This window comes from Chlorocebus sabaeus, chromosome 24 (assembly GCF_047675955.1).
Source record: "Chlorocebus sabaeus isolate Y175 chromosome 24, mChlSab1.0.hap1, whole genome shotgun sequence".
Lineage (NCBI taxonomy): Eukaryota > Metazoa > Chordata > Mammalia > Primates > Cercopithecidae > Chlorocebus > Chlorocebus sabaeus.
Window position 1 is genome coordinate 71,420,446 of NC_132927.1, and position 24,600 is coordinate 71,445,045.

Consider the following 24,600-nt stretch of genomic DNA (forward strand, 5'->3'; position numbering starts at 1 on the left):
CTAACAGAGTATCCTATCCTACTGCCCATGCCACACCTGTCGAAGCCTCTGATACTTTCTTCCTGCAACCACCTCTTGGAAATCTCATCCGTTCTCAGAGCCTCCATATGGCGACTACTCTATAAAACCATATCTGAATCGTACAGCCTCAATTATCTGAACATTTCCACTTCATATTCCATGAGGTCTAAAACCTCAACTCTAACCTTGACTTCCCACATTTCTCCCTACCTCCCTGCTACCGCCACTGCCCCTGCCCCCAAGTTGCCAGTTTACATGGTTGTTACGACTGTGCCTCCAGTCTACCTCAAGATCATCCTGGGAGACCTCGGACACACTCCCGACTCTCCAGGATGAACAGTTAGGTGACCTGACAGGAGCCCATTCGACTAAGTGTGAGTCCCTCATCTGCAAAACAGGGATGTGTCGGCTCCTGCCCAGAGGCTTAGAGAAGAGTAAACGAGTGAACACCGGGGAAATTCTTGGTGTGCTGCCTGTTGTGATATTCTATCCCAAGCGGCTAGTGTGATGGGGAAGAGCAAGGTCTCCAAAGCCAGGCTGTCTGGATTCAACCCAAGCTCTGCCACTTGCTTGCCAAGTGACCTTGGGCAAGCTAACTTCTCTAACCTATCTTCACCTACAAAATGGGGAAAATTAGTTTCCACCTCTCAGAATTGTAAAAATTAAATTAGGTTTATATATATGTATATATGTGTCTGTACATGTGTGTGTACGTGTGTATGTGTATACGATTACCTTTTAGAGTAGTGCAGAGTAAGCACTTTTAAATTGTTAGCTAAAATTACTTCTTCTCACTCACCTCAGCCCCTTCCTCTCTACCAGAACTCTAGTTCTATAACATTTTCTGCTTCTGCTGTTGGTTTGGATTTGCTTTTCAACTCACACTACATTCTGCTACCAGATTAATCATTTTAAACTACCACTTTATTAATAGTTCCTTGCTCCAAATTCCTTCAACAGTGCCTACAACACTCAAAACACGTGCAAACTCCTCAGCCCAGCATTCAAGGCCTTCCACGACACAGCTTCACCATACCTGCCTTTTCAAGCCTTTTCTCAGGTATTTCCACACTTCCGACTGCTGCCACAGCTGCTTCCCTGACACTGACATGCTCTGCCATCTGTTCACTTTGCTTATGCACTGTCAACTTGCCTCCTCCATTGATGCCATCCTTGATTCAACAGTGATGCTCCTTCCTTCCTTCTAAGTGCTGCAAGTGATCGGCATCTCTCTAAGGTATTTGTCCAGGAGGCTCATGTTGCCTGGTGACACTTCTTTTTCCATTTTTTCCCACCATAACTTGAATATCTTACCTTCATTCCTTTTCTTAAGTCTTAGTCCATGCTGAGTTTAAGAGCCTGCCCTTCCTCGGAGCTATGGAGCGTTTATTACTCACAACTCCGGTGTCACCCTCTTCACACGGGAGAGCAGTCAAGCTCTGTGAAGCCTGTTGCTATTCTCTCCCCTCCACTCTCCAAAACTTCAGAGATGAGCCCCTCCACAAGACTTGCGTCTTACTCCTGTCCATATGCCTTGTAAGCCAAGATGTACCCTCTCAAACAAACGTTTAATTCAACAAAGCAGAAGCTCCTTGACTGACTACAATGCACATTTCTTCAAATCCCCTCAGGATCAAGAGGTGTACATTCCTGCATAGTTTCCTTTGACCTGAATTTCAATCAAAAAGTAAGACACATGGAGATCAGCCAAGCCCCAAAACTTGAGTGTGGGGTCGATGTAAAGCAATAGTCATCTATTGCCAGGTGGTTCTGCCACAGGCTTTCGCTGGCCCTGCTAGAACAAGGGAGCAGCTGTGCTCAGCCGGTGCAGCAATTCCTGAGCATGATACGTTCTCATCCTCTGAGATTATCCAACACTGCAAACCACTTTCAGGCACGCTGAATAATTAACTGCTCAAAATAAAAAAATCATCTCTTACCTTTTTGCTTCTCATATATGAAAGGCGGCCCTCATGAGCATCAGGGTAAGTGCAAAACAGATACGTGGTGATGGCATGCTTTAAAAAGGAGTCGCCAAGCATTTCAAGCCGCTCCAGGTTAAATCCATCACTAGCGTTTGACAGAGTCAAAGCCTGAAGAATAAGTCCAGGATTGGGGCCAAGAGTCCTTGAGGAGTACCCAACAGAAGGGCTCTGCTCAGAATCCATCCTGCCCTTGAGCACTTGAATAGCGTCTGTCGTACCAGGCATTACGGCCATCGTGGGACTTCCATCTGAGGTAGATTTGTTAGCATTTCCATCAAGGTATTTATTACTCAGGAGAGTACATTCATCGCTGGGCTGGTTCTCATAATTGTATAAATTCTGAATGGAATATGAGGTAGTTGGTTGCACGGGTATTTCCTGCGTGTAGTAATTCAGCTGATTTCCTTGGCAAAAGTCTCTGTTAGCTAAGTCATAACTGCCATTGGCGAGATTTTGATTGTAAGAAAGACCATTAATTGCTGTAAGATCTGCTGAAACTTCAACATGGAGCTTACCAGGGGACTCGCTGAGCAACGTTCTGCAGTTCACAGACATTTGGTCATGATTTTCTAGAGAGGAGGTTCTATTAGCACCTTGATGTGCAGCATTTTCAGGGACAATTGTGCTGTGCTTACAGTAATTATCATTTTCCGCTGAAGAGGAGTTAGAAATTGAGATGAAAGATTTGCTGTCGATAGATTTTTTCCACCCGAAGTCTAAGTTAGGGTATCTGCAAAGACATTTTTATAACTTTATATCAGATTCTTCGAGACAGCTAGGCTGAGAGCAACAGCAATTTGAATTTAAAAACAAACACAAAGATCCCAAAAATGTACTCCTAAACTTTAGAAAAGAAGTAAGTTTCCAAGCCAGAATTTAACATTATTTGGAATTCTGCACAATGTAAATTATAAAGTGGGACATGGTTTTCTCTACTGCTTTAATCCCCAGCCCTAGACTCTGGGTGTGGTAGTTAAGAATGTCATGAAGCTTGCAGGCATCCTGCAGGACCTGGGGCCTAGCTTCATGAGCTGGAATACCAGGCACTCTGGTTAACCCACTGAGTAACTTTGGGCAACTTCCATAAACTCTCTGTGCCTCAGCTTCTGCACCTGAGAAAAGGGCTAACAATTCCTACCTCACAGCACCGTCTTAATGATTAAATGAGCTAATTGACACAGGGTACAGCATTTAAGCTAGTGTTTGGCACTGTAGTAACTACTCAATAAATACTGTGGTTATTCCTATTATATTTTAAAATTCCTTCAGTCCCTAGAACAGTCGTGATATTGCCAATTGGATAACCAAAATTAATGTGAGTGCTTAAGCCAACAGTTTTTTTAGAATGCAGAGATTTTACTAATGGGAAGAAAATAAGACAAAGAACATTCTAAGGCTATTGTTTTTAACATATGTTTGGATTTTTAAAACAAAAAACAGATTGAAAATGCTGATGCAGTAACAAAAAACAATTTCATTCTCACTCCAACCGTTACGGCTTAAGTAGTAATGGTTATTTCTGACCTCAGATTCTCATCTCCCTCTGAGACTTGACAAGAACAAACGATATCTATATTTTCTTTCTACGAAGAATTATGTTATATACAATTTTAACTGAATTCTGTTCTTCTGCAACCAGGATCTCCTGATCTGTGTTCTTTCTGGCCGACTGCACAGGCATACCTAAAATCTGCAGGAAGTGATCTGACGCCCACGCCAGCATCGCTGGCAGTCTGGGCTCTCAGCTCCTCTGCAGTCAAAAGGCAGTGAAGGCGATAAAGGATGCTGGGGAGACAAACTGCTTTTCTCCACAGTGATGCTGGAATCGGATGTATAGCACAGAGTTCTGGAACAAGTATCTTCAAGTAAGGGGAAAAACGGACAGATAAATACAAAGCGCACACACAAAAGAATTAAAAAAAAAAAAAAAAGACCAATTTCACTAATGGATAAAGAAAATCATAAATGCTAGTAAAACTTAATTTTAAAAAATATTTGTAAAAATAATCCCTAAGCCCAAATGGGATTTATCACAGGATTTATGAGAATGATTTTGTGATATATTAATGGGCTAAGTATAAAAACAAAACTTTCAATACTTACCAAAAAGAACATTCAAATAACATTCAACAATAATACTGACTAAAACAAAACAAAATCTGAGGATTAGCTAACTTCTAAAAAAATCAACGAATTATGCATTAAACTTGATAAGATAAAATTCAAACTTATCTTTAATAATCTTTAATACCCAAACAAATACTAAGTTATGCTAGTACAATGAACTGTCATTACCTGTTTATTCTGCAGACTTTCCCACTTGGCTTTCCTCTTCTCAGCACTGCTTAAAGGAAGAGCTTTCCCCTTCTGATTCAAATGTCGAGGTGTCAAAAGATTAAGTCTGTAAGAATTCCAAAACAATTTTATCAAACACACAAAAATGCATACATATTCATAGTGGTTCTCCAACTTCACTGTGCCCGAAAATCATCTGAAGAGCTCATTTAAATTGCAGCCTCCTGGGCTACCCCTTGGGCAAGTTTGTGTGCAAAGCATCTCCTGATTTCAGAGAGTCCACGAGTGGGCAGGCAGACAGTGAACCTCTGCGTGTCTAGTGATGTCTGGTAAGAATGCCTCAAGTACAATTCCAAGTGTCATCTCTGAAGCTTCTTACCTTGAAGATGTATGGTCCACATCCAGCAGTGGCTGGTTGAGATTGGTTAGGTCAAGGTTATACTTTGTTTTATAATATTCTGCAAAAGTTTCATACTCAGGGGAAGGAAATTTACTGAGTGGGGTAAGATCAGTGTACACATCAGCTACATAAAATCGATGAGGCTGATCAAAATTGCGATATCTAAAAAAGAAAAACAAAAAACAATCAGTTGCTTTTTGGTTTAAATCAACTGTTCTCAAAACACAACTGTTTTTGTATGGAAATTATGATTAAGAATTCAAAAGATTAAAAATAAGTAACAAAAATTTTTATTCAAAATATATTTCAAGTATATAACAACTGTATTTTTATTAAGTAAAAACAGACACATTAATAATAAAGTGGGACAATAGTCCCACTTTATTATTCTTATTCTAAATATCTACATTTTGATAACACATGAAGCTAAATGGCACCTTTACATATCTATTTTATCAATATAAAGTGTAAAAAACGTACACTATGCAAATACTTTGCATATTACTAATGCTAAACATTAAAGACACTTGTCATATAAAACGTATTACTGCATCATCTATGACTATGATAGTCCTGATAACTAAAATATGGTTTTGAGGTGCAAAAAGGAAAAAAAAATCAAAGATGAATTATAACTAGTACTATAATTATTTGAAAACTGTCTGTATTTTATTGCCCCAAAACTCCATTCCCTAAATTTTTATAAAAAAGAAAATCATTCTGGATTTACTATTTTCATAGAGCTTAATATTCCTTATAAAAATTTTAAGAAATGAAATCATTATAATCAAATTCTATAAGACTTTAGAGACTAAAAGGATGGAGAGTTTAAGAAGAAAGCCTACCAACATTAAATTATCTGACCCTTTACAAAGGAAAATTCCTTATCTATGTTTTAGGTTTTATTTTGTAAGCAAGTAAACTGGAGAGAACAGGTCAACCTTAAGAAATTACCTATATTTTATTTTCTTTCTTTTTCTTCCCCCGATCTGTTGACCAGGCTGGAGTACAGCGGTGTGATCTCAGCTTACTGCACAGCCTACAAATCCTGGACTGAAGCAATCCTCCCACCTCAGCCCCGAGTAGCTGTGATTACAGCATGTATCACCATGCCTGACGAACTAATATATTTCCTATTAGTAATTACAATGCTAAAGTCACAGCCCACTTCTATTCCCACGTGAATAAGTGTTTTTTTTTTTTTTGAGAGAGAGTCTTGCTGTGTCTTGGAGTGCAGTGGCACGATCTCCCCTTGCTGCAATCTCTACCTCCCAGCTTGAAGTGATTGCCCTGCCTCAAGCCTCCCAAGTAACTGGGACTACAGGCGTGCACCGCCACGTCTGGCTAATTTTTTGTATTTTTAGTTGAGACGAGGCTTCACCATGCTGGCCAGGATGGTCTCGATCTCCTGACCTCATGATTCACCCGCCCTGGCCTCCCAAAGTGCTGTGATTGCAGGCATGAGCCACTGAGCCCGACCTAGTGCATCTTTTAAAATAAAGTATCACCACCAATTTTCTTTCCATTTAAATACCTACCTTGGAATGATAACTGCATCTTGGTAATCTTCTAATTTAAAAACAAAGGGTGTTTCTTTTGTATATTTTGTACTGGGAATGCCTATGCGAGCTTCAGACTTCTCAATATCTTCCATGAATTTAAAGTCAATATCCAAAGTGCTGGAGTCATTAACTTAGAAGAGAAAAACGATTCTTTAGCTTGTTAAAACAAGATACAGATAAGTTTCATACCTAAGCTGTATATCTGTATATGTATCTAATTTAGAGTCATCAAAGTAAGAGATTTTTTTCTTACCAACATTAAGAGGTAGAACACAGTATGCTGAATCAGCGTCTGTAGGTTTAAATTCTAGTGCAGGTTTTTCAAGCCGAAGAATATGTGAGAATATATACTGGTGAAGTCTTGTAATCAACTCAAGCATTTGTAGAGACAACATGAAACCAGACTTCTTCAACTCAATGGATATGGTAACCTCTCCAGAGCGTGTGTACACAGGAAAGTGTGGAATCTTAGCAAAAGGAAACATAAAGCACCCCTCAAAATTAACAGGTATTTTATTCCATTACAGTTAACTTCAGAAGAGAAATGACGCTTTCCAGTGCAAAAATAGAAGAGGCACCTTCATCTTTAAATATTAAACATACTGAGGTAACAAAAGGTACTTTCTACTAGTTTTTTCTTTTTTCTTTTCCTAAGCAAGATGTTTTTGACATAAGTAGTCATTATGAAATATCTACCTGAGGTATGGGTTTGGCTGTCAGTATTCCAAAGCATCTTGTGGTATCTTCAGGAGGGTAGAGCTTCCGCCTTCTAAAGTTGAGTTCATCAGGTAAAGGTGTAGTTAAAACCATTCCTATCACATACAGGTAACAGGGCTGATCAGGTTTGGGATAACTATCCCTCAAACACTCTGGAATCTAGAGGTGGAAAGGAAAATTAAGTGTTATGCTCAAGTATATTAGACTCTTTTCCAGATGTCAGCAAGAAAACTAATTTTGGCTTTACTAAAAGCTGGTGAGAAAAAGCTAAGAAAATACCCAAGGCATGACACCTCTTAATTACTTAACCCTGCGGGGTAAGTCAGTGGATCTCAGGCCAGGGCTGCTGATAGTGGCCCAAGTTCACATACACTATAATGCACTGTTGACTATATACCTAATACCAAAATTATATATAAAACAATTCAACACTGCAGGGCCTTTTTAAAAATACTATTCATTTGATCTATTTCTTTTGACAAGAAAACTCATCTCTTCCTTGGGCTTTTTAAGTACTAACTGTAGAGCATCAGAAAATAAAGTTAGGCAAATTTTTAAAAAATTACATAAAATCCTATCACTCAAAGACAGCCTTTATTAACATTTTGATATACTGTATAATTTCCTAGACTCTTTTTAATGTGTAAATGTAAAGAAACATATATACATTTATATTTTTCAATACAAATAAAATCACACAACACTAGCATATATTAGGGCATGTGTGTGTCTGTGAGATAGCCTGATTTTTATCCCATTACTATAAAGAGAATATCTGTCAGAGTCAATATGAACCAATATCATCATTTGCAATGGCTACCTCATTATGTGAGTGAACCATAATTAAATGGAGATTGCTGCTAGGCTTTCAATATTAACACAATCCTTCAGATTATGGTCTTGCAGTTCCTGAGGTTCAATGAAAAAGAACTGCATCTGTAGTTAAAAGGTACAAAAATGCTGGTAAAAGAGACCGTTATATTTAACAGAGAATCAGAAAATAAAGAATGTATCTATTAATTAAACAGGATGCCAAGCAGTGCTAGGCTTTTCTTTTTTTGTAGAGACAAGGTCTCACCATGTTGACCAGGCTGGTCTCGGATTCCTGACCTCAAGTGATCCACCTGCCTCAGACTCCCAAAATGCTGGGATCACAAGTGTGAGCCACCACACCCAGCCAATACTATGCTTTCCGAAACACTTACTATTAACGACTTTATCACATGAAACTAGTCTCATGTGAAAATTTGGTATGAGGGAAACATGCATTTTGGGAAGATGGGTAATCATGATTTTTAAAAAACTAACATGATTCTGAACCTTGAAAATGCTAAGCTGGATGCAAAATTGTATAAAGTAAAAACTCGGTAAAACTGCATAAGTAAAACCAAAGAACCACATATTTAAGCTGAGATACAAGCACAGCAGTCCCTGCTTATCTGCAGCCCCCATGGCTTCAGTACCTGAGGTCAGTCACGGTCCAGTAATAGGTGTGTACAGTACAGTATTTTGAGAGAGACCACATTCACGTAACTTTTATTATAGTATATGGTTACAACTGTTCTATTTTGTTATTACTGTGCCTAATGCATATCTTAAACTATCATAAATATGTATAAACCTATTTTTAAAAGCATAATATATGCTATAAGTCCTCGCTTAATGTCTGTGGCAGGTTCTTAGAAACTGGCTAAGGGAAACAACCAATTGGTAGAAAGAAACCAATTTTCCCACAGGCTAACTGACATAAACCAGTTAAATTCCTCCAGCATATTTCTGATCACAAAAACATCACCAAATTTCTAAATAAAAAAAACACTTTTAATGTTAAGCATTAAAAGAAATGTGAGCTATAGATACAATTAAGAAAGATGAATAAAAACAAGGAAGATGATTATTCACCCACTTATTCCAGTTCAGGGCCAAGGGTTCCAGAGTCTATCCTGGCAGCTCAGGGCCCCGTGCGGGAACCCATCCCGGAGAAGACACCGCTCTGTGGCAGGGCGCATGCACACGCGTCCCCATGCTCACTCACAGTGGGGCGGCGCAGACATGTCAGTTCACCTGATGTGCACAGCTTTGGGATGGAGCAGGAAACCGGAGTAAGCAGACACGAGGAGAACGTGCCAACTCCACACAGTGACAGTGGCCCTGGCTGGGAATGAATTTTTTTTCCTCGTCGACGTTCTAATGAAACAACGTTGAGTTGTTGGAGGATCGGTACTATCTGCAGTCTCCACTGCATTTAGTAGTGCGGGTCTTGGAACATACCCTCCAAGGGTAAGCGGGACTACTACACATAGCAAAATTCTGCTTTTGCTTGGGGTTCTTATGAGGTAAAAATATTAACAAATATTTTTAAAATAAATACTTCAGCCAAGTATGTCTATTACTAGAAGTCAGATTTAGAGATGCTTTCATGGGTGAGCTCTGCTAGGATGCCCACAGACTGAGCTGGAAACAGTCCATGGAAATAACTTATTTTGATTCCCAATGGCCCACATCCTAACTCTTGACAGATATTTGTGCTTCTACCTTCCAGTGTACCTGTCATCTTGAGAGGGCATCTTTTCACTTGCTTATTTTATCATACAAATCCTCTTCTGTCTTAGCCTCAAATCCTAAGTAAAACAAGAATCACACCACTAAAATGAATGAAACAAAGAATGTCTATTTAAATTAAATAACCTCATTCTGGATAGAATATGAGAGATGGGTCCAAGAATCCTTTTGAGAAGAAAAACAAAAGGAACCTCTGAAGTGGAAGAGCACACAGTCTACATAAGGAGGAAAGACGCTGATCTGAGAGAAGCTGTGAATTAAAGAAAGGAGCTGAGATCCAGAGTGGGCCAAACTGCAAGGGTGTGGGAAGTCAGCCAAGCAGAGGAGCTGAGATGTGATGTAGCAGAAAACGAAGTCAGAAATGCTAGATTTTTACTCTGTTCTAACCAATACTAACTGCTTTTGGGTAGCACTGCCTTCGTTTTGTGGAACCTGGCCTTCCTGGAACACTGGTCTCTTCTTCATCATGCAAATCAAGCTCTTCTTCATATTTAACAGTCTCTTTCCCAACTGGCATCAAATGGTCATCCAGTTCCCCTAAGAAATTTAAAGAGAGAATTAACACAATCCAGATTTTAACTATTTAATCAGTAAAGAATCTAGAATAGAACTATGTTAGAAGGACCTGGAAAAGTAATGGAAACTAAAGCACCTTTGCCTTTCACAATGTAAATGTAATCAGATTCACACTTTAGGCAAAGTCTATTTTGGCATCCATATATACCAATATGAGCAGGACTGCAAATTCTGTTCTAAGGCTCAGAAACAAAAACATCTAAACATGACATCAGCACATATCAATGCTAAATAAAATGGCCATGGAAAATGAGTCCACTTACACAGAAGGAGCAGGATTGAGGGAAAAAAAAAAGAAACTGAGTCTATTTTTAAAAAAGGATTGATTTCTGTACTAGTATAGACTAACTTGAGAGACTCATATATTAAAACACAAGTGTTCATGGTGCATGATTCAACAATTACAAAAATACCTTTATGTATTTAAAAGGAGTCATTAAAGAGAGCAAATAAATGACAGTTGTTTACAGTTAAGCTATGGAAAATAAAGAGCTCCCACAACACTGTAGGATCTTCAAGTTACTAACACTTATATTTATATTCACCAAAGCACACTAAGAGCAGCAAGTGAATAGCTCTACAAAATCCTTAGAGATCTATAAAGTCCTCTATATGCTTTTTTTTTTTTTACAATGGTTGCAATTTATTTTTATTTGTATATGCTTTTCAAACATCCTTACCAATTTTGTGCAGTTTCTCACAGCAAATGAGAGCTACAACTCTTTCAGCCAATCGTACACAGTTCATTGGTGGACCCTGAAAATAACAAAAACCTTTCCATTGTGTATGCACATTGCTATATTACCTCTAGCACATGAAACACCTATGAAACCACTGCCCCAACATCTTTAAAGTTCAATTTGCCAAAACAAAATTCTTTATTTTTAAAAATTCCAGCAAGTTTTTAAAAATTCTAATCTCCATATTTGAAATGTTCATCTTTAGAAGTCCTGCCCAGTAAAAACTAAGTCATAATTAAGATTTTACAATTTTGATGAATTTAAATTTCAGTAAGATTTTTAAGTATCTTATTTTTACTAATCAATAAATATGTAACAAAAAGATTTATCAAAACACAGCTGTAACATTAATAGTACTGAGCAGCTTTTTATGTGCAATAGAAATTAGTCATCTTGGAATATTTGGAAATCAGTACTGGGACCAAGAACAGTATTACAAAAAGCAGATTTTTGAGTCACCAACAAAATAACTAGGACGACGCATAATACATTTTATATCACTCTAAGTGTCTAAGCCACAGTTGAATGACTGTCAAAAATGTGCATGTTAGTAACACCTTAGAAGAAACTTCAGAGATCACCTAGTCCGGTTCTAAGTATCTGTAAATTAGACAGTCTATTACAAATATAAACATGTAGATGACTACAAAAGTGATCTATAAATCTACTTTTGAAGTAAATTTGTTTTTATTTTTATTTTTGGTCTGTCAATACAAGGCTCCTGCTCATGAAAGCAGATTTTAAAATCAAATTTCCCTATAAATTGCAAGTCTTAGAAAAGCTGAAAAAAAATCCACTAATGATATATTTTAAAATATAACAATCATTTCTTTTTCTAAACTTACAACAATGGAGGCTCGAAGAGGTGAGTTAATTGGCAGGTAAAGAGTTGAATAAAATGTACCATCAGGCAACTCTCGGGTTCTGCATTTAGGAGCTAGATGAGTAAACGGATCACTTGGTAATCTAGCACAGTATCTGTGAAGAAAAAGAAAGTCTGAGGCTGAATCTACAACTGAGAAAATATTGATATTTACAACCTCAAGTCTGATTTGTCATGTGCCTCTTCCACTCTACTGATTTTGTATTTATATGTGGCATTTAAACTTTACTGCTTCAAACTTTGAACAAGACAGAACAGTGTTGTCTAACAGAACTCTGCAAAGATGTTCCATATCTTCGATGCCCAGCAGGGCAGTGGCTGGTGAGCACTTGAAATGTGACAAGTACAACTACGAAACTCCATTTTTTATTTTATTTTAAATTGAATTTTCATAGCCACATGTGTTGAGTGTTACCATAAAGGAGCACAAAGTATTGTTCAGAATCCAGTAAGAAAACACACTGCCAACGTTTTCTCCTTAATCATCTTATATCTGCCACCAACTACCAGCACACATGCAAGGAAGGCATCAGAAGAGGGCGGGACAGCCCAGTGCTGACACAAAAAGGACAGCAGAACTAGCAGCTCACTGAGCAAGAGCACTAGGGAAGGTTGGAGCAGGGCAGAAAACTAGCCCAGAAAGGGATGCTGGGACAGGACTCACATCAGGAGGGTGCTGGAATGGGCAGCAGCCCTGTGAGGTTGTGACCTGTGCAGCAAGGGCACCTGACCACAGTGGCAGTCCTACAGAGCAGGAAGACTAGCTACATACAGGAAGACTGAACACTAATTATTTTGAGGACAATGGGAGCCAAACTTCTGACTATTAGAGAAAGGAGGTACAAAGACAGAAAAGAGGAAATCTAGAATGAAACCTCTAGCGTCACACTGAAAATGGAGGTATCAACAGATAGACACTGAAACAAATACAGATGTAAACATCAACAAACAAACATTCTAGCTCTGTCCACTCAAAAGCCTGGCAGCAGCAACACCCCGGTAGCAATGAATAAATCTAGTATCCAGTTCTTGGTTTCTAACCACAACTCATTCTCCACTAAATTTGAGGAAATTGCCAACATCAAGGCTGGGGCAGTCTAGAATGTCTTATGCCATAAAACAAGGAAGTGTTCAACGAATAATAGTGAGATGTTAAAAAGACACAGAAACTAGCTTTAAGGGGTTCCCACTGGCCAAATATGGAACAATTTTAACATCAAAACAAACAGTAAATGATAATGATAGATTATAACCCATTAAATAAAACAGGAGTCCATAAGTTCACGTTGACATTAAAAAATGATAATATAAGAATGAATAAATGGAGAGAAGAAATGGATGGTAGAATATCAACTAATAAATACAGAAATAATGGAGTTAGTAGCCATCATCGTAATAATCAATTTGGGCCAGAAATATCAAAGAATGCTTACACTAATGAATCAAACTTGGAAGAGGAATACATTTTTATACAACGTATCTCCCCATGAAATATTTACTAATAATAAAAGGGGTGAAAGGGAACTTTACAGTAGAGAAAACTGGCAGACGTCACTCAAGTGATCTAAGTTACCACCGGAAAGGACACAAATCAACATGGTGTGCAACTTGGTAAGCTGGGATGAGGAGAAGACACCACCATCATTTCAGTGACGTGCTGCCCAAGAACGTGTAACCTGGGTCTCATCATGAGAAAATATCAGACAAACCCAGACTGAGAGTCAGACTACAAAATGACGGACTATCATCTTCCAAAGTTTCAAGGTCATTAAAGTCAAGGAGAAACTAAAGAACGGTTCCAGATTGAAGGAGACTTAGGAAGATGTGACAACAGGGCATGAGGACAACTCCCGACACTAAGGTGGATTCTTTGGCTACAAAGAACATTCTCATGAAACTGAATGAGTCTCTCTTGGTGTCTAGGTGAAGGGCATACGCGAATTCTAGTATTCTTGCAACACTTTAAAGTTTGAAATTGTTTCAAAATAAAAGGTTACAAAGAAAATCTTATACTTGCTCTTTTATTTCGTCTCTGAATAGAAATTATCCTGATATATAATCCAGCAAAGAATCTGCTCTTCTTGGTTCCTAGAAATTTTATCAGCTCTGGACAAAGTAAATTACAATGTACCCAAAAATATAATGTTACTTTATTGCTAGGGGAAAATTCAACATTACCCAATGGTTATGGCACAAAACAAAAAATTTCAGAATTTAGAAAAAAATTAGTGAGAATTATAAAACTAAATTAAACCTAATTTAAAATGCCTTCATCATGTTAGCCTTGCCAAGGAATACTGAACTTTTATTGCTGCACAATACTGTTTTTGCCTTTTGATTAAAAAAATGAAAAAAGTAACTTTTCTTTATCAAAAATATGGCCCATCTAAGAGAAGACTGGTAACTGCAAAATGTAAACAATACAAAAGGTACAGGTTTAGACTTAAACTATGCAACATTCCCAGGTTTTTCACACAAATGATATGATGCCATACCTATTGATGTGTCCAATGGCCGTGTTGATTGTGACTCGTGGACCACCATCATCAGGCCTCAACACATATGGTGGGAAAACGTCATCATCATCCACGACAGGATCAATGTCAGTCTCACCAGTATCAACCGACTTGGAACACTTGTTTCTCAAGATCTGAACATTTAAAAAACAGAACTTATGATGAAAACACATCTTCTTTGCCGCATGCTGTCTGCCTCTGTACCTACAGAAAAAACTCTCTTGAAAATGTCTCTCTCTCCTAAACATACTTGAATACTCCAAAGTCACCTGCTGCAGACACCTTCTTCCAATAAATCCCTCCCAGTTCCAATAATATGGAGACCCTCCCCATATGGTACAAAGTCTATACTGTACCATGCCTACACACACACACACACACACACACACACACACGTACACATGACTGTCAGTCTTTCTGAATGTAACTACCATGTCATCATTTTCCAATCACTCAATAACGTAAGCAGTCAACAGTTACTGTCCATATTTACAATGCAATTTCCCAGACATTCATCCCCAATAACGTATGTGATGACCATTTTCACTGTTATCTTATTGTGCCCTTTCAAACACTTTGTATAACACTGCTGGGTCTTTGTAATCATTCTCAACTTCCTTACAATGTACACAGGATACATCTCTTTTGAGATTATTGCCTGTAGATAAAACTCATTATCTGTTTCTATGGATACAAAGAATAACAAATAAACCATATTAATTTTTATTCCCAATCTGCCAGCATATATTAATCTGTTGATCTTACCTTTTCAATAGCTTTGTAGGTTTTAAGGTCTTCTTCAAAACTTTTCATTTTGTCTGTATCTGCTAACATTATATAATTAGAGATGGGTGCCCTTGCTCTTCCTTTAGATTGAACATAGGATCGATATTCTGTGGGCAAATCAAAACGAACCACCAAGTTGCATTTTGGTATATCAACACCCTCTTCTACAATACTTGTTGCAATAAGCAGGTTGGTCTCATGTGCTCGAAATTTCCTAAGTACCTGAAAAAAAAAATCCACCAAGAAAAGCACTTCTAAGAAAATTTCCAAAACAAAAAACAAACATACTAAAAGTAAATGACAACTGTTATTTCTGACACACATGCTCTTGGGCATTGTAAATCCTCAAGGCCAGGCTAAAGAAGATGACAGTATCACTGAAAACTCAGGATGCATGGAAACATGGACAAAGAAGCTGATTTAACGAATTCAGGATAAATTAAATGGTAATATAAGCTAGTTTTCAGACAGTTAGATCTAATAGACTGGCTCCTGGACTCTCCAAACTTGGAGATTATCAAACAGCTACAATGTAGAAAAGGCCTTCAACAGGAATTATTCTGCTAATTTTAAGTTAAATAATAAACTTTAAATAGGTTTTTGTGTACAAGCCAGAACATGGTATTAGGTTTTAGCATCTTTACAATGCTGTTTCCTGTATTAAGACCTTAAAAAGCACAACATTTAAGCTAAAATCTACAAAATATAGTGCTGTTTTTTTTAAGAATTCAAACAAAATAGGCCTTTAAATGAAAAAAAGAAAACACTTTCTAGGAAAAGATTTCAGTTTGTTAATTCCTAGTCATATGGAATGTACAAGAGTTAAGGTCATACATGCTTTGTCTTTCCATGAAATGCAGTTGTGTGACATCAATCCAATCACAGAAAATAAGTTGGTTGATGGCAATTAAGACACAAATTTGGTTTGCCAGATAGCTATTCTAATTCTGAGCACATAAATCACTATACAGCTACCTCATGGGGACAGCTGCTCTAATATATGAAGAAGTATTTCATAATACAAAAAATAATAATAATTCTGGGGAACTCTGAAAAAAGGGAGACCCTATGGGCACCGTGTCTGTATACGTCCTGAAAACTGTTATTGTACACTTATTTTAAGTTACCTCTTCCTGTTTTCTGAATTCTGCTTCCATCTGCTTGTTGCGAGGCTGATTCTTCCCAATGCCATGTCCAGTTATAAAATTGCTACTGATATAAGCCAGCTCAGGATCTTGTTTGCCAGCTTCCTTTATCAATCTAAAAAAAGTACACACATTTGGAAGTTAAACGTTGCTGAGAGAAAATAAACTTTTGTTTTTAAAGTCTCCTTTAAAATGGAAGTACACGTATTTTTTGCCAACATACCTAACAAAACGGTCTTGGTCCTTTTTTCCCAACTTGCTTAAACAGAAATCACTGTCACTCTTCACCACATAGATCTGTTGACCAAGTACTTATAATGCCAAATACAAGATTGGTTTGTACTGACAAATGAAATGGTCACATTACCTCCAACAGCTGATTTGGCAATGGTGACTTAATAGAAATGTGGCCCAGGATGAGACTGAGCTAGTCAGAGAGAAACATGGATCCTCATAGATCTTGGCCTCGGAACAGGACGTCCAACAAAAAAAGCTCAACTCATCCCTCTACCAGTTCCACTCGCTCCTCTCCCAACTCAACACCCTTCTCTAGACCATGCACAGCTTCAGCAACAGGCCCTGCCGTGCTTATACAGAAAGGACCAGTGAGCCCAACACCAAAGGAAACCTTCACCCCCCACAAATGTAACAAAAGAGTTCCAGCTGCAATTTCTTTTCCTCTTATCCTAGCACCTGATATCATCAGAAGAAGAGCCCATGGGAAAGAAATGTTGTATCCTCTCAATTCCTGATGCTTTGTGGTCCCCAGGCCACTGAGCAAAATTCTGCACAGCATAGGATGGGGCACAGAAATGGCAAGGCGTCCCCCACCCTTCCCTGTCATGAAGGAGGAGATTCCTGAGCTCTCTCTTCCTGCCTGCTCCTCTGTATTAACCCAGAGTGCCTGTGACTGAAAGCTGGCCTTCTAGCTAAGAAATGGCAAAGAGCTACAGGACGGGATCACATTACACGGGTGCAGAAGGTTAACAGTTAGTGCTGCCATTACAGCTATTTTGGAAATATCCACATTCAAAAACTCAGCACACGGGATAAATGGTTCCACACCTGATATAAGCGATTCCACATGGTTTCTCTGAAGTCATACTACATAGTATAAATTCCAAATAGAAAATTGCATTTTTAAGTTGAATCATTCTTTAAAAAAAATACATGAAACAGACTAATATTAAAGAGCTGGAAGTGGCCATCCAGAATCTCTCTTGATCCCAATCAGCACAACACTTGCGTGTCTAGGTTAGTTTGGGAGTCTACAAACTACAGCTTGTAGTTCAAGTTCTACAGTTCAAGTACTTAAATATTCAGAATCAGAGGCTTCCTTATTATGTTCCAAGGTGTGTTCAATTATTTTAATAAACTTAAGATGTAACAGAAAGCAGTGTTACATGCAAACAAATAGCATGCCCAAAAGTCTACAATACAAAATAAATCACCTTAGAAATAATACATACTTTCAAGTTTTATATAAACAAGCATCAATTTGAATATAATGGAGATTTAGAATGTATTTTAACTTACTATTAGGCAAAGAATGTATTTTACTTTGAAAAAATTATAAATTATCCATTTGGCAGACTTCAATTAGCTAAGAAATAGAGGCAACAACAGTCAATTCATTTTTCCTTAATGAAACCCACATCAAAACCACAGAGAACAGAAGAGACAACAAGCACAGTAAATAAAATCTCTTGTAAGCAATAATTACATGGGATATACCTATGCTAATAATGCTTAGAGAGAAAAATATATTTCTCTACTTGGTGAATCTCGGCCATGCGTAACCAGTACCCATGACAAAGTTACAGGCTTCAGGGAAAACAAAGCCAGGCAGTCACATGTGAACTCCCAGAGGACAGTGGACAGTGCAAACTGCTTAAAGAGCTCGCAACACCACAGGAAAAATAAGACAAAGTATTATTTGTTTCTTTTGGTTTTTACACTGAGTTTACACAAGCTGTTCACCAGCAAGCTGTTTGATCAAGTATATTCTTCCCTAATGCACAGTGTTTCTGAAACGATCTGCAGCAAAGAACCAGGTTTTCTTTTTAAATTTCCAATCCATCAAACAGTTTTGTAGAATTTCATAAAAGTGAACGACTAAGAAAATGAAACTTAAAAAGCATTAAAATTCAAGCATCAATTTTATTGTATTCAGCAGGTATAAAATTACTGTCAAACTGCTCTAAGAGTTTATAAATGCTTCTTCTCAATCTGTACTTAACTCATGACAGAGGTAAAGTCTGGCACCAGTCCACAGCCTACACTTTGTGTGTATATGTACATTGCCTCCCCAATTAGACTGAAAATAACATAACCAAAAATAGGAAATATGTATGGTAGGTTCAGAAAACTAGCAGATGTATTACAGAAAATTGTGATCTGAATAAACATGCTAACTAATGCTGACAACCATAGGAGGAAAAGAAATTCAAAGATATAAACCCATCATTTGAAATTTCTGCCAGATTCTTGAAATACATTATCAACAATTCCTTTAACAGTGTCCCTTATACCTTATACTTTCTTGTCAATGTGAGAAAACCAAATATAATAATTCCTCTATGATCTCACTAAAAAAAGATCGCTGACAGTTACATAATAGCATACTGATACTGCACCCCCTGTATGCATGCATAAGCAGCTGAAGAATTAGCACCTACTGTGTGCCAGGTGATAAAACTGCCATTTTTAATACAAAGTCTCTTACAAACAAGCCAGTAAGAGAAGGAGGTATTATTTCCATTTTACGAATGAACATACTGAGACTTAAAAGTTAAATAACTTTCACAAAATATACATCCAAAAAGTGGGTAGAAAAGAAACCGAGTCTCCTTGGCAAAATGGTTGATTCTAGGGCCAGGCAGGGAGAAATACATGAGCCCAGAGCACGCTGTGGTATCACAAAGAAAGTGCTCAAAAACAAAAGGATGAAGGTATGCCAAAGGAACATGGGAGCTATCCTCAAAGAGCTCCCAGTGGCCACCGCTGGAACAATTTGAGTAACAAATAAATAACATAGTATTGGATTATGGCCCAAATTATAAAATAAACATGAAACCACCAATTGAAATATATGATTCAATTAATAAATATAAGTAGACAGTTACATAAATAGGATAAACTAGACAAGTTTTCCTTACAGAAGAATTCCATTAAATACATATAGATACACCCCTCTCCAGCAAGTGGAGATTAATCCCTCCATACCAGGATGGGCTAGACTTGGAGACTTCCTTCCAAATAGAGTAAGAAAAGGGAAAAAGTGTAGCTTTACAGTAGAGAAAGCAGACAAACACTGTCACAATCCATTGATGAGTGATGTTTCGTGGTTGATACCATGACAGCCCCTGATATAAAGTGACTAGAAGGGCAGGTCACCTCCATGGTATTCTTCCATATCCGATCACCCCAGTCCAACTTCGAGAACATAAGAAAAACCCAAATGGAGGGGCATTCACCGAATACCTGACCAGTACTCCTGAAGACTGTCGAGGTCATCAAAAACAAGACAGAAACTGTGAAAACTGTGACAGACCAGAGGAAACTGGGCAGATGCTGACAACTAAATATGACGGGACACCTTGGATTAAAGAAGACATTGTTCCATACTGTCTAGTGGTTAGAAAAAAATAAAAATAATTTTTTTAAAAAAGAGGACATTAGTAGAAAAACTGTCAAAATCCAAATAAAGTCTGGAGTTAATAGTAATGGGTCAATGTTAAGTTTTCTTAGTTGTGACAGTGACAGGAGATAACATCAATGGGGGAAACTAAGTGAGGGGCATATGAGAACTCTCTGTACCATTTCCCCAACTTTTCTGTAAATCTAAAATTCTTCCAAAATAAAAGGTTATTAGGAAAAAAGGGGGGGTAGAGACAGGATGTGAACCCATGTTTGTCCAATGCCAATATCACACAATACTAGTATATTCCACGGTGAAAAGAATACTAGACTTGAGACTGGAAGCCATTTTCTGCCACTTGATATGTGTGTAATTTGCGGAAGGTCACACACTGATGCTTGTTTTCTTCATCTGTAATATGGAAAGAACATCTACTTTCCTCCCCCATGGAGTGTTGTGAATACGTCTTAAATATATATAAAAGTAACTTACAAACCCCTATGTAAATATAAGGTACAAAGAAACCCATAAACATAAGACTGTGCACATACCTACGCTACACATAGAAGTGGCTGTGATTTATTTTTTTAATTAGGAGAGCAGAAAACTGCATGTACATTATAATAGCTTATATGCCCATGAAACTATTCACTAAAGAAGGGTTTTTCCTCCCATTAAACTGATGGAAGGAAAGAATCTGGATTTCAGGAAGTTTTTCTAAGCTTATTAAAAAGCTTACTGGAACAAGACGTCTATTGTATATTTAATTAGCTGCTCATAAAGTCAACCCTCAGACCACTCTTGATTCATCATACAGCACGAAATTCCAGTCACATTTTATGAAAGTTGATCACAATTAATCTGATCCTTAAAGTCAATAGGAAGTAACTTGACTGATTCTGGATAAACCTTTTCAGGCTAATATTCCTGCAATAAAAACTGGCACATCTTTACATAAAAATACATGTAGAAAACAGGAGGAAGGTGGAAAATACACCCCCATTTCTTCTCTCCAAGCCCCAGAAAATTTATTTAATCCTTACACAATCCTAAATGGAGACGGGGAGTATGTCCATAACTAGGCTTAGACCTGCGCCAGCATTAAACTTTTTGGACTCCCAAAATGCTTTACCCTGCTCTAAGAAATAATCCCTCCTTAGTCATGCTCTCCCAGGTCCGTCTCCTGGCAATCTTCCTGTTGTAAAGCACTTGTTTCTAGTGTTCTGTGACGCCCAGGGGAATTACTATGATAGAAAGAACTGGAAACTAGGAGTCAGGATATTAGGATTCTAGAATTGTCTCTGCCATTGACTAGCAATTTAACTTATAGCAAATCTCTCTCTCTCTCCTGAGGCTCTTTCTCATTTTTACAAAAATAAGTGGGTTGGATTATATAGTCAGTGAGGTCCCTTTCCAACTACAACTTCTGATTTAAATGTAATTTGGTCCCTAAAGTTATTTTCCTTTGTATTCATCAGAAGGATCAGGCTCAATGACTATGAAAATTACCAGACTAAAAACTGCCAGATGACTACCCTCGAGTCCAATTTCTCGTTATTCAAAAAAGTTTTTAAAACCCCTAAACATTCAGAAACAGTTAAGCGCAAGCGCGTGCGCGCGCGCGCACACACACACACACGCAAAGAAAAAGAAAAAAAATCCCAAATTACTTTAGGAAACAAAGCTTAGTTTTTCCTACGAGATCACTACTTGCAGAAAAGTTAGGGATCAACTGTGGCTAATTAATGGACCTCATAGAAAAGTAAATTGATTTAAGTACAAAATAAGGACATTTTTTGGCAGAAAAAAAAAAAAAGAGTATCCACAAACCAAAAGAACCATACATTAAGTGACCATCTGACAGAAATCTGAAGTACAGCTCCCTGGCTGGTTCCAAATTAGAAAAAAATCTTTCATTGAAGAAGGGAGAAAGAGCAGGAATCCACAGCCTAAAATTTGGATTCATTATCACCTTTGCTAATAATCTTAGAACTTTCCCTAACATTCTTATTCTCTTTTGATTCACAAAATTTTAATATGCAGTCTATGAACCAACCCAAAATAAACTCAAGTGTTCTAAACTTTCTTCACTGTGGCCTTGAAAACTTTATTTTTTGAGACAAGGTCTGGCTCTGTTGCCCAGGCTGGAGTGCTGTGGTGCCATCTCAGCTCACTGCAACCTCTGCCTCCCAGACTCAACCCATCCTCCCACCACAGCCTCCCGAGTAGCTGGAACTACAGGCATATACCACCACCGGCTAATTTTTGTATTTTTTCTAGAGACAGGGTTTCGCCGTGTTGCCCCTTATGAACTCAAACAATCTACCTGCCTCAGGCTCCCAAAGTGCTGGAATTATAGGCACAACCCATCACGCCCAACCTGGGCTTGAAAAGTTGAATCAATATTTTTAAGAGAAAAAAAATCAACATTAAAAAATTAGTCACAATACCCAGATAAAATTTATCCTAAGACTACCTGAGGGGAACACTTGGTGTGAAATGCTTAACACAATGTCTAACACACAGTTAAGGATTAATAAATACCTAAATTGAATCTAAAACTGAATATAAAACAATGCTTTACTTAAATGCATACTGATTTTTTTAAAGACCATAATTGTCCTCTATTTTAGGTAGATTAGAATGGATTAGCATCCTTTAAGAAAAAAAAATATCAGCCATGTGAAAAGCAGCCTTCTGGGAAAACATCCTCTCTGTCAATCCCAGGACAGCATGACATATCAGCAATGATGGCGCCAAGTCAAGGACACTTACATAACCCTCATGCTAGCTCTCACAGCTGCTGCAGCGCATCACATCACAACACAGGACGCCTCCCTGTTCTCATGTGAAAGGAGTCAACTTAGAGATTTACCTGTTTAAGACAACTGCTGTGTATCTTCTTTCCACAAAAATAATTCCACATAAAATGTTGGTAAAAGGAGAAGGAAAATTTGTCTCTGGCTTCTCTTTTTCTTCAATTTCTTCATCCTCATCATCATCCTCAGAATCACTCCATGACACATAATTATCCTGATTCCTATTATTATACCACTCAACACTTTCAAACTGCTGTCGCTCATATGGTTTATATTTGCGTAAGATTTCGAGCAGTTTGATTACTTTAGGAGTTACAAATTTCAGGTCAAGTGAGGCAGGTGAGAAGTGCTCTTCACATAGTGCATGTATTTTCCTTAGGAAAGTGTCTGTAAACAATAAAAATTTCCTGTGCAGCTCCTCTTGCTCATGTTTGATGTATTTCTGTAGTTCTCTTACCATCATTCCAGCCACTTTATCTGCACACCAGGGTCCCAGAACTACCAATACGGCACGACAGTCTGATAGTATCTACAAAAAAAAAGAAAAGAAAAAACCTAATGCCAAATAATAATAATGTAGCATTTTCATATGGGGTTTAACTGGGATTTCAGTTGTTCTCAAATGACTCCTTAAATGTAACCCAGCCTTAGGTTAAGTCCCTGAAGGTGGGGGGAGAGGCCAATAGTCTTTTCGAGCTCATTTCATATGTATATGCCTAGAACCATCTCCTTTTTTCAATAAAATAACCAAACAGAAATTAAAAGATGCAATTGTATGAGGTTAATGAAGCCTGTTTTTAGATCTGTAATTAGTTAGAACTATACCTGAGTCATTTACTTCCTGCCAAATTGCATATATGTAGCACAGTAATTTAACTTTAGGCATCAAGGAAGAGCAATCCAGTTTTCCTTGAACTTTATCTATGTACAATATCCCCCAGTATTATATGTTTTCCACTATACTGACTAGAAACTGTGGATGCATTTTGGTCGACCTACAGTTGGCACCTCTGGATGCCACGGTGAAATTGTAAAAACACTGCACAGCTGTCTCTATTAAAATTTCCTTCTTTCGCTCTCTCTCTCTCCTTCTTTCTTAACAGTAGTAAAGGCCTTTATTAGTTGGAAGTGGAAGAGGAGATAGGACAGCTGCACTAGGGCAGCCTCTACACACTCTGTCACAGTTCTCCAAAAGCCCCTGCTATCTGATTTCAATGAAAATACCATCACAAGGTCAGGGCTCCTCAACGTTAACATCTCAGCTAAATTCAGACTCTGATCCTGGACCCTCCCAGAGTGCTGTATATTACAACTCTAACTGAGAGCTGAAAGTTAATCCACGGCCAGGGTGTAACTGAGGAATCGAGGGAGAGGGAGAGGGAGAGGGAGAGAGAGAGAGGGAGAGAGGGAGAGGGACAGCAGGGAGGGAGAGGTAGAAGGGGGGAGGAGGAGGGGAGAGGAAGAGAGGGGGGAGGAGGAGGAGGAGGAGGAGGGAGAAGGGGGAGGGGGAGGGAGAAGGGCGAGGGAGAGTAGGGGGATGGAGAGTAGGGGGAGGGAGAGTACGGGGAGTGGGGGGCACAGGGAGGGGAGGGGGAGACAGGGAGGGGAGGACGGGGAGGAGGGGAAGGAGTAGGGGAGGAGGGGGAGGGATGAGAGGTACAGAAAGAAGAGAGGAGAGGAGAGGAAGAAAGCGAGAGGAAAAAAAGACAGGAAAGGAAGAAAGAAAAGAAAAGAGGAAAGAAAAGGGAAGGGAAAAGGAAAGGAAGAAAGAATTCAAAGGTTGAGAAAAATGTGGGCACTGCTGCTCCAGAAAAAAAAATCATTAGGAGAGAAACTAAGACCCATATTTAATACAGTGTTAACATTCACAAATGGTTGCAAAGTTCTAGGGCAGTGGTTCTCAAGCTTTAATGAATCAGATTACTGCAGGGCTTGTCGAAATTCCAAACTGAA

General features: G+C 38.2%; 1 protein-coding gene across 9 annotated transcripts in view; it reads right to left on the minus strand.

Moving 5' to 3' along the window:
- The window catches only part of DICER1 (dicer 1, ribonuclease III), a 71,025-nt gene that overhangs the window by 15,199 nt on the left and 31,226 nt on the right, over positions 1-24,600 (minus strand). For 8 of the 9 annotated variants that reach the window (XM_007987728.3, XM_037984454.2, XM_007987727.3 and 5 more), the window contains 14 exons: positions 22,704-23,176; positions 16,171-16,303; positions 15,023-15,265; positions 14,237-14,391; positions 11,704-11,836; positions 10,799-10,874; positions 9,940-10,079; positions 6,960-7,139; positions 6,517-6,730; positions 6,240-6,393; positions 4,681-4,863; positions 4,302-4,407; positions 3,690-3,865; positions 1,962-2,736 (listed from right to left, as the gene is read on the minus strand). In XM_007987728.3, the coding sequence (XP_007985919.1) occupies positions 1,962-2,736; positions 3,690-3,865; positions 4,302-4,407; positions 4,681-4,863; positions 6,240-6,393; positions 6,517-6,730; positions 6,960-7,139; positions 9,940-10,079; positions 10,799-10,874; positions 11,704-11,836; positions 14,237-14,391; positions 15,023-15,265; positions 16,171-16,303; positions 22,704-23,176 (3,141 nt within the window). Of the gene's footprint in view, positions 1-1,961; positions 2,737-3,689; positions 3,866-4,301; positions 4,408-4,680; positions 4,864-6,239; positions 6,394-6,516; positions 6,731-6,959; positions 7,140-9,939; positions 10,080-10,798; positions 10,875-11,703; positions 11,837-14,236; positions 14,392-15,022; positions 15,266-16,170; positions 16,304-22,699; positions 23,177-24,600 lie in introns of those variants that run through there. The other variant, XM_073011293.1, reaches the window with a different exon arrangement.